The sequence below is a fragment of the Rhinoraja longicauda genome, chromosome 14 (genome assembly GCF_053455715.1).
Source record: "Rhinoraja longicauda isolate Sanriku21f chromosome 14, sRhiLon1.1, whole genome shotgun sequence".
NCBI lineage: Eukaryota > Metazoa > Chordata > Chondrichthyes > Rajiformes > Arhynchobatidae > Rhinoraja > Rhinoraja longicauda.
Genome location: NC_135966.1, coordinates 45,071,388 through 45,084,306, shown reverse-complemented (window position 1 = coordinate 45,084,306; position 12,919 = coordinate 45,071,388). Strand labels below are relative to the sequence as shown.

The 12,919-nt window shown below is 43.0% G+C and overlaps 1 protein-coding gene across 1 annotated transcript in view; it reads right to left on the bottom strand.

The window, feature by feature from the left end:
• LOC144600244 (serine/threonine-protein phosphatase 2A 55 kDa regulatory subunit B beta isoform) overlaps positions 1-2,856 on the bottom strand; it is a 501,688-nt gene extending 498,832 nt beyond the window's left edge. Inside the window, exons 1-2 of the mRNA XM_078411797.1 lie at positions 2,734-2,856; positions 2,455-2,538 (exon numbers count right to left, since the gene is read on the bottom strand). Of these exons, the coding sequence (XP_078267923.1) occupies positions 2,455-2,538; positions 2,734-2,740 (91 nt within the window). The 5' untranslated portion in view covers positions 2,741-2,856. The remainder of the gene's footprint in view (positions 1-2,454; positions 2,539-2,733) is intronic.
• Positions 2,857-12,919: the final 10,063 nt, after the last annotated feature.

The following is a 12,919-nucleotide window of genomic DNA, read 5'->3' as shown; positions in this document are numbered from 1 at the left end:
GTCTTGTCCACCTACCCATGCCAATTGATCATGAAACACTCGCACAGGTTATGAACAACAGCAGGTAAATGCAAACTATTTTTTACCCTTTCATATGGCTGGAATTAAGGCATTTAAAAATGCAGGTCAATTTTACTCAACCTTTTTTGTTTCACAATATTTATTTGAAAACCAGAAAGATTTAATAATTCTATCGAGTGATCACAGACCCAATATTGACTGAACCTCTTTCCACAATGCTGCCTTAGCTGCTGAGTTATTCCAGCATTTTCTGTTTTTGTGTAAGATTTAACAGCAACCTTCCTCCTGTGAAAAAGTGAGACTTCATGTTTATATTAGCAATCAAAATACTAAATTTGCTGGTGTTAAGTGTATCTATGCAACGTGTGAAAGAAAATATTTAAATATTATACTGATGCAATTGGTGTCATTACTTATTATGGACTACTTGCATCAGATAAGATTTCTCCCTCAGATCCCAAAATATACTCTAGGAGGGATGCAGACTCTCCTAAGTAATCATTACACATTGAGTATGCATGTTTAATTTAGTTTAGTTTAGAGATACAGTGCGGAGACAGGCCCTTCGGCCCACCGAGTCCGCACCGACCAGCAATCCCTGCACATTAACACTATTCCACACACCAGGGACAATTTACACTTATAACAAGCCAATTAACCTTTTTTGTCTGTCTTTGAAGTGTGGGAGGAAACCAAAGATCTCAGAGAAAACCCACATGGTCACAGGAAGAATGTACAAACTCTGTATAGACAGCACCCGTAGTCAGGATTTAACCCGTGTTTCCAGCGCAGTAAGGAAGCAACTCTACCGCTGCGCCACCGCTGTGTAGAAGATGTGTTCAACTTGCCCTCTAAAAATGATTGAATTAGAATTACAGTTCTGCCTCAACATTATTTTCTTCAGCCTTATTTCATGCCAGTGGAAGAAAACCCTCTGTGCCTTTCTCATCCCAGCTGTCTGAACGTGAACCCATAAAACACACCTCTTCCTATACTCTTCCGGCCCCGTCCGAAAGTGCCATATTATTCTGATTAATCTCCTTGCCTTCGTGAACTAGTGAATACAAAATTACTGCATCCCTCTGCAAATAAATCCACAGCCTCAACATCCACAATGTCCTTACAACTCTACATTACCTTGGAACCGTGCCCTTTTTTGCCCTTTGCACATGCTTCATCTTGCTATTCCTCAGTACGAAAGTCTAGTGGTTACTTCACCAGATTAGCAGGCAGAGAGTTACACCATTGATTCAGTGACCATAAAGCTACAGAACTATCCACTGGATCCAACTCTACCTTCACCAGAGACACTAGGGACTGCAACAGCTGGAGGAACTCAGCGGGTCAGGCAGCATAGGATAGCATATTTCCTTACAGGTCCGAACAGAGATCCTAATCTGTTTTTGCTTTCAACTGTTCTTAACTCCAAAGCATGGACAATGGGGACCATAAAAAAATGTCTATACCCATGAGCATTTTGTTTTAAGTTGGTAAAATCTTCATCTGTCTTGGTCTAACACTCTGCAGATATTTTTGTCTCATAATTTCTGTCCTTGTCTCCCTCTTCATGGTTCAAAGTTTTCTTCAAAATTTTTCCATTATTGGTTGTGATATTTTCTCATTACATCTGTGTCCAATACTGAAATATTGTTATATTAATGGCACAGGAAATGTATAAACACAATTGGAATCACTTGTGAAACAGCTAGACATTGCTGGTACCCAGACCACAAAGTGAAGGCTGAAGTTAGAGCACTCATACTCAACTATCAGATAGCTGATCAGCCCAATTATCCTGGAATCAGAAGTCCCACCAAACTCTATTGGTTTAAAGTCCTCAACTGTAGACAAAAATCATACTCCTGTCTTCAATATAAATATCACATGATTTGAAACCACGTCTGTTCTCTAAGTTAACATAGTTAGGGCCAACATTACGAGAGGAAGTCAGGCAGCATTAACTGTGTGTGAACCAAGCACCTAATTTGTTCTTACAGCTTATCACAGATTCAAAGGACGTTGTCAACGGAGTCTGGTGTTGACAGACACACATGCTCACATTATTATTATTTTGAAAAATAACTAACAGTTGTTTAATGCAGTCAATCACGTTTGTAAACAACCATTTAGCTGGAGTCGGAGCAACAATTACACATCAGCGCTTCAACTGCAACATTTACATGCAAAAAAAACAAGCCCTCTGTTATTTTGTGGCCCAATTTGAAAGAGGGCTTGATGGGGGAGTGGAGGCGGATTTATATTTCGTATGTAACGCTGCCATTCAAAAGGTTACAGCTCTTCATGGCACGGAACAGACGAGCTCACACAAGTCAAATGCTCTCTTGTTTTAACTCACACGAGCTGGGAGGATGAAGTTATCGTTGTTATATTACATATTATCTTAATTTTACTAAGACATTAAAATAAGCTTACCTTCTGACACATCCTCGTCAATAGTTCCCTTAACCTGAGATAAACACCAGTGCATTTCGTTTGTATTGGCATTGCCTCCAAATCCTACAACATAGAGAAATAAAACATCCTCGTCAATAGTTCCCTGAACCTGAGTGACCAGTGCAGTGTATTTCCATTGCATTGCCTCCATAAAACAGTACACATTGAAACCGCGAGCTGCCTGCCGCCATTGCCGCTGCTGCGGCCACGGTGTTCCCGGGCGGGAGGTGCCGTTGCCGGTCAGGGCTGGTACCTTACCCGGCATCGTCGTCGGAGAGACGGTGCAGCTGAAGCCGGCGCCGAGGGATGAACCGCCGCCGGGGCTCCGCGCCCGCGCCCGCGCTCTCAACCGCCTCCTCGCGTGTGCCCGCGCTGTCCTCGTCCCCGCCGCCCAATGAAGCCCGCCGGCCGTCCCCCTACTTCCTTAGCAACGGAAGCCACTACTCCTCCCCCCGAGGAATTGGGCATGAAGTTGGGAAGAGACACATAACGTGTAGGAGGGAACTGCAGATGCTGACTTACACCGAAGTGTTTACACACAAAATGCTGGAGTAACTCAGCGGAACAGGCAGCATCTCTGGAGAGAAAGAACGGGTGACGTTTCAGGTTGAAATCTTTCCTCAGACTGAGTGTCAGGGGAGAGGGAGTCAAGACATCTGGAAGGGTAAGGTATGAAAACGACAGATCAAAGCATACGTTGGTAAGGAAATGTAAGGGAAGGAATTGCAGATGCTAGTTAACACCGAAAATAGACACAAAAATGCTGGAGCAATTCAGCAGGACAGGCAGCATCTTTGGAGAGAAGGAATGGGTGATCTTTCAGATCGAGATCCTTCTTCGGAAAAGTCACCCATTCCTTCTCTCCATAGATGCTGCCTGTTCCGCTGAGTTACTCCAGCATTTTGTGGAAACGCATAATGGTTCATTGTTGGCTGAGGGGAAGGTGACAATGAGGCATACAATCAGTAAAATTTAATCAGGAGGACAGTGAAACTAGTAGGAAAACTAGGGTGGGGACGGACAGAGAAATAGGGAAAGGAAGGATTAATTGAAGTTAGAGAAGTCAGTATTCATACCGTTCGATTTTAAACTGTCCAAGCAAAATATGAGGTGCTGTTCCTCCAATTTGCTTTGGGTCTCACTCTGACAATGGAGGAGGCCCAGAACAGAAAGGTCAGTGTGGGAATGGGAACAGGAGTTAAATGTTTGGCAACCGGGAGATCGTATAAGTCTTGGCCGACTGAGTGATGGCTTTCAGCGAAACGATCGCCATGCCTGCGCTCGAAGTTGCTAATGGTGCTGAAGATTATGAAGGTGTACATTTATGTAGCACCTTGCATATGTCTCTCAATGTGTTTTACAATTAAGTACTTTTGGAATGTTTGCACGGTTCTCATACCTATAAGACCAACTTAGAGGGTATGAGAAAAGGTCTCGCTCAAGTTGATTGGAGCAAGTAATTTGAGGGGGAAAGGGACATCAGCCAAGTGGGATGGTTTTAAAAGTGCTGACAAAAGCTCAGGATATGCACGTTCCTGTTGGAGTGAAGGGCAAGACAGGCAAATGTTAGGAAGCTTGGCTGACGGGGGAAATTGAGGCACTGGTCAAGAATAAAAAGGACGCATGGGACAGGTACTGGCATCTGGGATCAAGTATATCCCTGGAGGAGTTTTGGCAACTAAGAAGCAAACTAAAAAAGGAAATCAGAAGGGTAAAAAGGGGCCAGGTGATAGCTCTGGCAGATAGCGGTAAGGACAATACCAAGAGATTTTATAGATATACTAAACAGGTGTGCAGCGACGGCGATCTTGTTGGACCCTCTGCCGTCGCCTCTGCCACCGCGCTGCACCACAGGAGGAAGGTCAGGCGCGAGGCACGCCGTGACGGGCGCTGGTCCTCTGTGGGGGGGGGGGGGGGGGGGGAGCGCATTTATTAAAGTTTATTAGATAAATTGTTTTTAAAAAGTAACAAAAGTCAGTTTATTCAGACCACGGGGGAATGGTGAGTAGGGTGGGTCTAAAATTGTCACGCTATCGTATACCATTTTTTTCCTGATGAAAACCACACAAAGAAACACGGGACATACAAACAAACGGGGGAACAAACAAGATGAGAGTTTTAGTACTATATATAGATAAGGGGGAAAAGGGGGAGTGGGACCCCACAGAAATCAAAGTGGTCAACTCTGTGTGCAGCCACAGGAGATGGGCAAGATCCTCAATAAGTATTTTTCTATTTATCGAAGAGAAAGACAGGAGGATGGAGGAATTTGGAGCAGTCAATGGAAGTGTCTTGAGAGCAGTCAGTGTTATGGTCGAAGAGGTGCTGAAGGTACTATTGTTTATGAAGATAGACAAATCTCCAGGGTCGGATCAGATATATCCGAGGGCATTGCTGGAAACTAGAGAGGAAATTGCCGGAGCCCTGGTTGAAATATACAAGTCGTCTTTAAATACAGGAGAGGTGCCGGAAGACTGGAGGGTGGCAAATGTTGTGCCTCGATTAAAGAAGGGCTGCAAGGAAAATGCTGGGAACTGTAGCCAGTGAGTTTAACATTTGTAGTCGGACAATTACTAGACAGTATTCTGAGAGATAGGATACATAGGCATCTAGATGGACAAGGGCTGATTAGGGACAGTCAGCATGGCTTTGTACTTGGGAGGTCGTGTCTCACAAATCTGATTTAGTTTTTTGAAGACGTGACTAAAAAGGTTGATGAGGGCAAAGGTGTGGATGTTATATAGATGAACCAGCAAATAATTTGATAAGGTTCCACGTGGTAGGCTGCTCTGGAAGGTTAGATCGCATGCGATCCAAGGAGAGATAGCTCAATGGATAGAATCAAAATACTTTTAACTCAGCAGGACAGGCAGCATCTCTGGAGAGAAGGAATGGGTGACGTTTCGGGTCGAGACCCTTCTTCAGACTGATGACAGGAGAGTGGGAGGTACATAGATAAGGAAGTGTATAGATAAGGAAGTGTAGGGTGCGAAAACAGGACAAAGGGAATTGAGGTCAAGGAAAATGTAGAATAGATCATTGTTAGTTGGGCGAAGGTAACAACAAAACAAACAGAGATAAATTGTATTCAGAGACAGTAAGACTGGTCGGAGAACTGGGAAGGGGGAGGGGAGGGAGATGGAGGGAAAGCAAGGGTTACTTGAAGTTAGAGAAGTCATTGTTCATACTGCTGGAGTGTAAGCTGCCCAAGCGAAATATGACGTGGTGTTTTTCCAATTTGCGCTGGACCTCACTCTGACAATGGAGGGGGCCCAGGACAGAAAAGTCAGTGTGGGATTGGGAGGGGGAGTTAAAGTGTTTAGCAACCGGGAAATCAGTTAGGTTTAGGTGGATTGAGCGGAGGTGTTCAGCGAAATGATCGCCGAGCCTGCGCTTGGTCTCGCCGATGTACTGGAGTCCACACGTGAAATAGCGGATACAGTATACGTGGTTGGAGGAGGTGCAAGTGAACCTCTGCCTCACCCGAAAAGACTGTTAGGGTCTTTGGACGGAGTCGAGGGGGAGGTAGAGGGACAGGTGTTGCATCTCCTGCACTTGCTGGGGAAAGTACCTGGGGAGGGGGTGGTTTGGGTAGGAATGGACGAGTTGACCAGCAAGTTGCGGAGGGAACAGGTTCAATGGATAGAAAATTGTCTTCATGGAAGGAAGCAGAGGGTGATGGCGGAAGGTTGCTTCTCGGACTGGAGGCCTATGACTAGTACTGGGCCTATTTGTATTTGTCAACTATATCAATGATTTGGAAGAGAACATACATGGCAAGATTAGCAAGTTTGCAGATGATACAAAAGTGGCTGGTTTTGCAGATAGTGAAGATGGTTGTGAAAAATTGCTGCAGGATCTTGATCGATTGGCCAGGTTGGCTGAGGAATGGTTGATGGAATTTAATACAGAGAAATGTGAGGTGTTGCATTTGGGGAAGTCTAATATGGGCAGGACCTACACAGTGAATGGTAGGGCTCTGGGGAATGTTGTAGAGCAAAGGGATCTAGGAGTACTTGTGCATGGTTCCTTGAAGGTGGAGTCGCAGGTAGCTAAGGTGGTCAAAAAGGCTCTGGGTACATTGGCCTTCATCAGTCAAGAGTATTGAATTTAGAAGTTGGCAGGTCATGTTGCAGTTGTATAAGACATTGGTGAGGTCGCATTTAGAGTATTGTGTTCAGGTCTGGGCACCATGTTATAGGAAAGATGTTGTCAAGCTGGAGAGGGTACAGAGAAGATTTACGACAATGTTGCCAGGATTAGATGGTCTGAGCTATAGGGAGAGGTTGAGTAGGCTGGGACTCTATTCCTTGGAGGGCAGTAGGATTAAGGGTGATCATATAAAGGTGTACAAAATAATGAGGGGAAGAGATCGGGCAGATGCACAGTATAGGTGAATCTCTTGCCCAGAGTAGGCTAATCGAGGATTAAAGGACATGGTTTAATGTGAAGAGGAAAAGATTTAATAGGAATCTGAGGGTTAACCTTTTCATACAAAGGGTGGTGGGTGTGTGAAATGAGCTTCCAGAGGAGATAGTTGAGGCAGGGACTATTGCAATGTTTAAGAAACAGTTAGACAGGTACATGGATAGGACAGGTTTGGAGAGGTATGGGCCAAATGTTCACCTAAGATACTCGGAAGAGCCTCATTTTAATGTCTTGTCTGCAAGTTACCACTTTTTGTGATGTCAGCTTAGATTATCTAGTCAAATCTTTAGTGTAGGACTTGAACCCCAACGAACTTAAGAGAAAATATTATCTTGGAATCAATCATTTCAGAATTTGCAGTTATGACAGGTTTGATGGATGTACAATATGTAACACTTTTTCTGTTTTGATTAGTAGATGAATCTACTGCATATTTCCCAAAATTTATGCTTTTGCATCAGTTTTGTTAAATTATTGAGAATTTATTCCCTTGATTTGATTTAGCATCAGCTTCAAATGAACAAATGACAAATTGAATAATGAATATCAAATTATAAAGTTATTGTTTGTGCCTTGCTGATAGAATTTCAATTGGACTAACTCTTTCATCTATTTAAATATTCTTAGTCAATTAATCCACTGGCATGTCTATGGCATATCAACAAAGTGAATGAGATTTGTGTTCTATTAAGTTAGCAACTTTTATGTTTGATTTTTATGGTGGAGGTGAATCCAATGGTACAGATAATGTCAATTATTTGTTGAAAATATATTCTTGGGCTGATTTCTTTGTGTGTTTGAGTGGAATATTATGATTGCCTGAGAGGATAGGGATTGATTGGGAACATCAAAGAAGTATAAGCATCTTCTTGTGCAACTTAACTAGTGTCATTCAATCCAACCACACAAGCCATCAGAATCAATCAGATTCCATTCTTCTCAACGTCTGGAGATATGTATTTTCCAGTAGGTGTCATTGTTTAGTGATCAGAGACAAAATCTTGGTTGATTTATTTTCCCTCCTTCTAAGACTGAAAAGTTATAGGATTTTATCCAACATCCCAACTGATATTAACTAGCCTGAGTCTAACGAAGGGTCTCAACCCAAAACGCCACCCATTCCTTCACTCCCGAGATGCTGTCTGTTCTGCTGAGTTACTCCAGCATTTTGTGTCTATCTTAGCTAATTGAATATGGATCTGAGGTGTTGTGGTTTGGACATCATATTCAGGGATATTATTTTCTACTAAGTACGGAAGAGATCTGTGTAATTGATTTTTAAATGGTGAAAAGCTGGTTGATTAGCAGCTAGTGCCAATTGACAGATAGAGGCAAATGAGAAGCTTTTTATGAAGCCCCTAAGATTTAAATAGATACAGTTCATTAAAAGGCAACTTAAATTGCTTGATAAGGTTAGATGATATTGCTTAGATGATATTCCACATGCTCATAGTCATTCCTTTTTATCGAGCTTCAGATTTTGGGAGCAATACATATAGTGCAAAAATAGTTACAGAGGCATTAACAGGTGTCAATCTGATCCAAATTCTTCAAATACCTACAGTGCCCTCCATAATGTTTGAGACAGACCCATCATTTATTTATTTGCCTCTGTACTCCACAATTTGAGATTTGTAAAAGAAAAGATCACATGTGGTTAAAGTGCACATTGTCAGATTTTAATAAAGGCCATTTTTATACATTTTGGTTTCAGCATCTAGAAATTACAGCAGTGTTTATACATAGTCCCCCCCATTTCAGGGCACCATAATGTTTGGGACACAGCAATGTCATGCAAATGAAAGTAGTCTTGTTTAGTATTTTGTTGCATACCTTTGCATGCAATGACTGCTTGAAGTCTGTGATTCATGGATATCACCAGTTGCTGGGTATCTTCTCTGGTGATGCTCTGCCAGGCCTGTATTGCAGCCATCTTTAGCATATAGTTGTTTTGGGGGCTAGTCCCCTTCAGTTTTCTCTTCAGCATATAAAAGGCATGCTCAATTGGGTTCAGATCGGGTGATTGACTTGGCCACTCAAGAATTTACCGTTTTTTAGCTTTGAAAAATTCCTTTGTTGCTTTCGCAGTACATTTGGGATCATTGGCTTGCTGTAGAATGAACCGCCGGCCAATGAGTTTTGAGGCATTTGTTTGAACTTGAGCAGAGAAGATGTGTCTATACACTTCAGAATTCATTATGCTACTACCATCAGCAGTTGTATCATCAATGAAGATAAGTGAGCCAGTACCTTCAGCAGCCATACATGCCCAGGCCATAACACCCCCACCACCGTGTTTCACAGATGAGGTGGTATGCTTTGGATCTTGGGCAGTTCTTTCTCTCCTGCACACTTTGCTCTTGCCATCACTCTGATATGTTAATCTTCGTCTCATCTGTTCACAAGACCTTTTTCCAGAACGGTGGTTGCTCTTTTAAGTACTTCTTGTCAAACTGTAACCTGGCAATCCTATTTTTGCGGCTAACCAGTGGTTTGTATCTTGCAGTGTAGCCTCTGTATTTCTGTTCATGAAGTTTTCTGTGGATAGTGGTCATTGACAAATCCCCATCTGACTCCTGAAGAGTGTTTCTGATCTGTCGGACAGGTGTTTGGGGATTTTTCTTTACTATAGAAAATCTGTCATCAGCTGTGGAGGTCTTCCTTGGCCTGCCAGTCCCTTTACGATTAGTAAGCTCACCAGTGCTCTCTTTCTTCTTAATGATGTTCTAAACAGTTGATTTTGGTAAACCTAAGGTTTGGCTGATGTCGCTAACAGTTTTATTCTTGTTTCTCAGTCTCATAATGGCTTCTTTGACTTTCATTGGCACAACTTTGGTCCTCATGTTGATAAACAGCAATAAAAGTGATGGAAAGACTGGAGGAAAGACTATTTGCTGAGAGCTCTCTTATACCTGCATTAAGGAGGCAATTAAGCAGACCTGAGCAATTACAAACACCTGTGAAGCCATGTGTCCCAAACATTATGGTGCCCTGAAATGGGGGGGACTATGTATAGACACTGCTGTAATTTCTACATGCTGAAACCAAAATGTATAAAAATGGCCTTTATTAAAATTTGACAATGTGCACTTTAACCACATGTAATTTTTTCTATTACAAATCTCAAATTGTGGAGTATTGAGGCAAATAAATAAATGATGAGTCTTTGTCCCAAACATTATGGAGGGCACTGTAGTTCTTATAATCATCCAGAATAAATTTATCAGCATTATGTTTTCTTTCAAAACTATGAAATATACCACTCACAGACGTGAAGATTTGCACCGATTGTATAAATAATGCATGAAGCAGAAGTGTAGAAAGGACAAGCGGCTATGTGAAATACAGAATAATACTGTATCATTTCCCTTCAAATGCCTGTTCTATCAATTTGCAACTTATCCTACTAAATTGCCAGAAGGCAGACTTCTTAATTATCCATTGTTTTCTAAACTGAATGAAGCAATAATCAATAATGTTTATTCACTTGAAAATCACCATTATTTAGCTTTGACCAACATATCTGAGTTGCTATGTCGGGGTTAAAGCTTTAATATCCTTCCTTCTCCATGCCGCTGGATCATTAGTTCAGGATCATTAAATTCAGATAATCAGTTTATACCAGTCCAATGATTTCACCACTCCATGTTCTTAAAGGGTGAAATCCAGGCTCTATTCATTGCGTAAATCATGAACTCTTACTTTTAAATGTCTCTGGAAGATGCATCTTATAGTGTTTTCAATCCCGCATGAGAAACTTGCCTTGATGTGATACATTGGAACAGTACAGCACAGGAACAGGCCTCTCCCCCATAATGTTTGTGCCAAACATGATGCCAAGTTGAACTGATCTCATCTGCCTGTACATGATCTACATTCATATATTCTATGCATTTCCATGTGCCTATCTAAAAGCCTCTTAAACGCCACTTTTGTATCTGCCATCACCACCACTAACAATGTCTTCCAGGCCCCTACCACTCTCTACGTAAGAAACTTGTCCCATGCATCTCCATTAAACTTTCCACCTCTCACCTTATAGCTAAGCCCTCTAGTGTTGGACATTTCCACCCTGGGAAAAAGGCTCTGACTGTCTATCCAATCTATGCCTCTCATAACCCGGGTTAAATCCTTACTATGGGTGCTGTCTGTACGGAGTTTACACATTTTAACATGAACATCCACCACAGTGACTCCTCCGCATTCCTCACTGTGATGGAAGGCGAAAAAAAGTTAAATCTCTCCCTTCTTTGTCCTCCAGCGGTCAGGGGCCTCTATCCTTCCGTTCACGGGACAATCTTACTCCCATAGCCAGCGGCAGGCCTTCCTCATATGGGCAATCAAGCTCCTGCATTCGGTGGGGGGGGGGGGGATCTCAGCTCCCCCTCGCCGAGCGATCTACCCCGGGTGGGTCGGGGCTTGGCGAACTTTGTGCAGCTTTTGGAGCTTCCCAACCTCAGTCTCAACCCGAGACCGCGAGCTTCTTGATGTTAAAGTCTGCAGGCCGCGGTTGGACCGTCAATCCAGGCAAGGAATCAGCTCCGATGGTAATTCCATGCCCCACAGTGAGGCTCAAACTCAGTTCCGGGCAAGGCCTCCAGCTCTACGATGTTAGGCCGCAGAGCGACCGGAGATACGATCCGGAAAACAATCGCATCTCCGGCAAGGTAAGAGATTGAAATAATAGTTTCCCCCGACCCCCCCCCCCCCCCCCCACCCCCCACATAAAACAAACCAGAGAACATTAACACATACTTTTAAAACATACTAAAAATAACAAAAAAAGACGAAAAGGACAGACAGACTGTAGGCGAGGCTGCCATCGATGCGCCACCCAGTGGAATCTGTGATCCCTCTTCCAATCAATGCTGTTAAGCGACTTACTATTAACTGTTTACTTTCCCCTTACATTCAACAAAGTACAACACCTCACAGTTGCTCAGGTTAAATTCCATCTGCCATTTCACCGCTCATTTCTGCAGCTGATCCACATCTAGCTGTATCTTCTGACAGCCTTCCTCAAGAGAGAGCTAGCTAGCATTCAAGAGAGAGCTAGATAGAGCTCTTAAGGATAGCGGAGTCAGGGGGTATGGGGAGAAGGCAGGAACGGGGTACTGATTAAGAATGATCAGCCATGATCACATTGAATGGCGGTGCTGGCTCGAAGGGCCGAATGGCCTACTCCTGCACCTGTTGTCTATTGTCTCAATGCCTGCAATTCCTCCAATGTTGGTATCATCAGTTAACTTACTCATCAACCCATCTACATTTACTTCCAAGTCATTTATGACTTGCGATGCTCACTGGCCTGTAATTCTCTGGATTCTCTCTACTTCCCTTAAACAAAGTAACCACATTGGCCACTCTCCAGTCCTCCGGGACCTCGCCTATGGCTAGAGTAGAAACAAGAATCCTCGTCAAGAACCTCGCAATCTTCTCTCTTGCCTCTCTCCATAATCTGGGATAGATAACATTAGGCCATAGGGACTTATCCACCTTAATGCTCTTCAAGAGCCTCAGCAGCACCTCCATCTCAATTACAAACTGCCCTAGCATATTTGTATTTGTGTTCGCCCACACTGATGTCCTGTCCTCCAAGTCCATCTGCTCGATGAATACAGATGCAAAGTAGTATAATAAGATAACTGCAGATGCTGGTACAAATCGAAGGTATTTATTCACAAAATGCTGGAGTAACTCAGCAGGTCAGGCAGCATCTCGGGAGAGAAGGAATGGGTGACCCTTCTTCAGACGCAAAGTACTCATTTAGTACCTTACCTTACCTTTCCTCTGACTCCAAGCATAGTCCTATCTTCTCTCTGATCACCCTCTTATTTTTAACATACGTATAAAAGCCTTGGGATTTTCCTTAATCCGACTTACCAATGACATTTCATGGCTCCTTTTGGCACAACTAATCACCCGCATGAGTTATTTCCTACTCGCTTTATATTCCTTATAAGGCCCATCTGATGTCACCTTCTTAGACATAATACATGCTTTATCTTTCTTACTG